The 2,768-nt window shown below is 39.2% G+C and overlaps 1 protein-coding gene across 10 annotated transcripts in view; it reads left to right on the top strand.

Moving 5' to 3' along the window:
* The window catches only part of LOC107088586 (teneurin-3), a 471,923-nt gene that overhangs the window by 385,442 nt on the left and 83,713 nt on the right, over positions 1-2,768 (top strand). For all 10 annotated transcript variants that reach the window (XM_015380867.1, XM_015380866.1, XM_015380861.1 and 7 more), the window contains one exon: positions 1,625-1,768. In XM_015380867.1, coding sequence (XP_015236353.1) covers positions 1,625-1,768 — 144 coding nt within the window. The remainder of the gene's footprint in view (positions 1-1,624; positions 1,769-2,768) is intronic.

The raw sequence follows: 2,768 nt of genomic DNA, 5'->3' as shown, positions 1-2,768 counted from the left end.
CTCCAACATCTAGAAACAAAGGTGTTGATGGCAGCAGCACAGCTGATATTTCTCTCCAGGATGGAGTCACAGAGAGAGCAGAACGTTAGATATTGAACTAACAGATTCTGCAGAGAGGGAGAATAGAGATAGAATGAAGCAGAATGATGAAAAAGTGGTCCCTATGTCCTCCAGTGGTCTAAGCCTATAGCAGCAAACAAGGCTCGTCTGAAGTTTGATTATTTCTGAAAAATTGAAGTGACAAAACTGCAAGGATGGTGGAAATCAAAATTGTTTTATTTTTATGGCACTGAATCTGCTGACAATGCAAGTTATTTCTCATCTAAAGTAGTTTCAGTGAGTAACGTTGAACCTGAACCTGTGTGAACCTGTGTCTCTAATAAAAGGTCACAGGCGCAGCATCTCCTGCCCCAGCTGTCACGGACAGGCAGAGGGCAACAAGCTGCTGGCGCCGCTTGCCCTCGCCTGTAGAGATAGAATGAAGTAGAAGGATGAAAAAGAGGTCCCTATGCCTTCCAGCAGTCTAAGCCTATAGCAACACAACTATAGAGATAACCTGACAAGACAAACTGACTTTAAAATTGGGTCTAATGGTTTTTTTAGTGACTGATTAGAGGTTACAGGTACAAGTAAAACAGTAAAATGATTAATGAAACGACTGATATTGTTACGTTTGCTGAACAGGGAACCAATAGATGAAAATTAGCAGATATAAATAATTATAAAACTTTAATAACAATAGTAAAATGCTCTTACAAAACTGTAATGGAAAACTATTTTATTACTATAACGCAAATAAATGCAGCATGAGAAATAATAGTCTGTTCATTGGTCTGATCTTATTATCTTATTCAGGTGTTTCCATAGTTTCGTATTTATTGTATGGCTGCAACTAACGATTATTTTGCAAATAATTTAATGTTAAAATTTTTTATGATTAATCAATTAATAATCTGATAGTCAAAGGTTCCTTAAAGAATATTTTTTTTTTTTATTAAATTAAACCATTTTAAACTCAAAATGTTCTGGATAGAGCAGATTGACAGAGGAAAAATATATATTTTTTGATATAAATTCAAAATGTTAACATGTCTAATTGCTGCTCTAAGTGGGTCACTCTGTCAGCTAAAAGCCTGTTATAGAGTCTCTATACTCCAGTTAATGATTAATCTATTACTAAATTAGTTTATGATTATTTCAATAACCGTTTAATCACAGTTAATCTGATTAATTGTTTCAGTCCTATTGTATTCCTGTGTTTCCAGTTTTTACTTGTTATTGCCATTCAGAGGAAAATATCCATGTCTCAGCCAGCATGTGTGAATGCGCCTCCTCAATCCTGTTCCATACAGGAGCAATGATAAAACATAATGCATTGCAGTCGTATTTCCACACGTTACCCAGCGAACTGGGGAAAACCTTCCTTTTATTTCCAGAGTGCGTGCGTGTGATCTCACAGTCTGAGTTTCTCTGTCTGCATAAATCTGAGTGAAGAATCCTGATGTAGTCCAGAGATCACTGTGGGCAGAAAAACCACAACTCTGTTATTCTTGGTTTGAAGCATCTGGCTTTTTCCTCCCGTCGTATTAAACGGACCCGCCTGCTGTCCCTCTGTGTCCCGCAGTGTCGGTGGGGTTTGAATACGAGTCGTGCCTGGACCTCATCCTGTGGGAGAAAAGAACAGCCGTCCTGCAGGGCTATGAGATGGATGCTTCCAACATGGGGGGATGGATGCTGGACAAACATCACATCCTGGATGTGCAAAACGGTAGGAGTCACAGCTAAACGCCAGCATGGTGAAAAAAGATGCAGATTCTATCAGGTCAGGCCTTCACACCCAGATCAACATTTCTTCTCTAAATAACGGGGATCATTGCCTGCTGAAGTTGAAAGGCTCTAAACATGCAACAGTATGCAGAACATGGGAGTGAGCAGGTCCTGAAAATGTGTCTGCTTGTTTCCTCACACCATTACCTGGTTAATTACATGTTAGGTAGTGAGAGGTCAGCGCTAATAGCAGGGTATGGCTATGCTCTTTCAACACTGATTGTTTTCATGCAGACTCTGGTTGATGGAGCGTCACAAACATTTCCAGATTGTGTTTTTGTGTCTTTTTGGGGCTCTCCTTGATTTGTTCCAGCTGGCCAGAGGTGTTTTAGGGAGCCTTTAATCTCCCTCCTTTTCTCTTTTTTGCACACATTTACATTCCCACAGCCAGATCTTCTACTCAGTCTTGCATCTGTCGCTCTGTGATTCCTGCCTCGTCTCATCTTGTCTCCAAACACACTTGGCTTTGTTTCGTAATGTGTTATCACACTCTGCCTCCTTTAATACGTCTCTAGTTGTGTCTAGCGTTGAATATGCAACTGTCAAAAGTTTCTCTGCTGCTCTCCTTTTCATCTGGGGAAACATATTTATTGTTTTTCTTTAAATAAAACATGCTGCACGCATATAGATGAAGCAGAGTTGGAGATGATTAATAAGTCTGGAAAATGGGCTATGTATGCAAGCAGCTTTATGAGGAGTTTCAGTATAGTTTTCATTTGTGGATGTAGGGTTAAGGTCACTGTTTCTATTTCCTGCAGTTACACATGATTAGTATTGATGAATAGAGAAAAATATACTTCTAATAACTTCTTTAGTGTTAGTATGTATGCTGCAGGTTTAGCTAGGTGCCAGTTTATTTTCCAAAAAGGAGCAATGATAAATAGCAGCCCTTAAAACAGAGCTATAGAGCAGGGATTTTATAAAGGGTGCTTTCTCTTTAG

Source organism: Cyprinodon variegatus, unplaced genomic scaffold, assembly GCF_000732505.1.
Source record: "Cyprinodon variegatus isolate N-32 unplaced genomic scaffold, C_variegatus-1.0 Scaffold223, whole genome shotgun sequence".
Lineage (NCBI taxonomy): Eukaryota > Metazoa > Chordata > Actinopteri > Cyprinodontiformes > Cyprinodontidae > Cyprinodon > Cyprinodon variegatus.
Note: the sequence above shows the minus strand (reverse complement) of the source record. Positions and strands in the feature narration are given on the sequence as shown.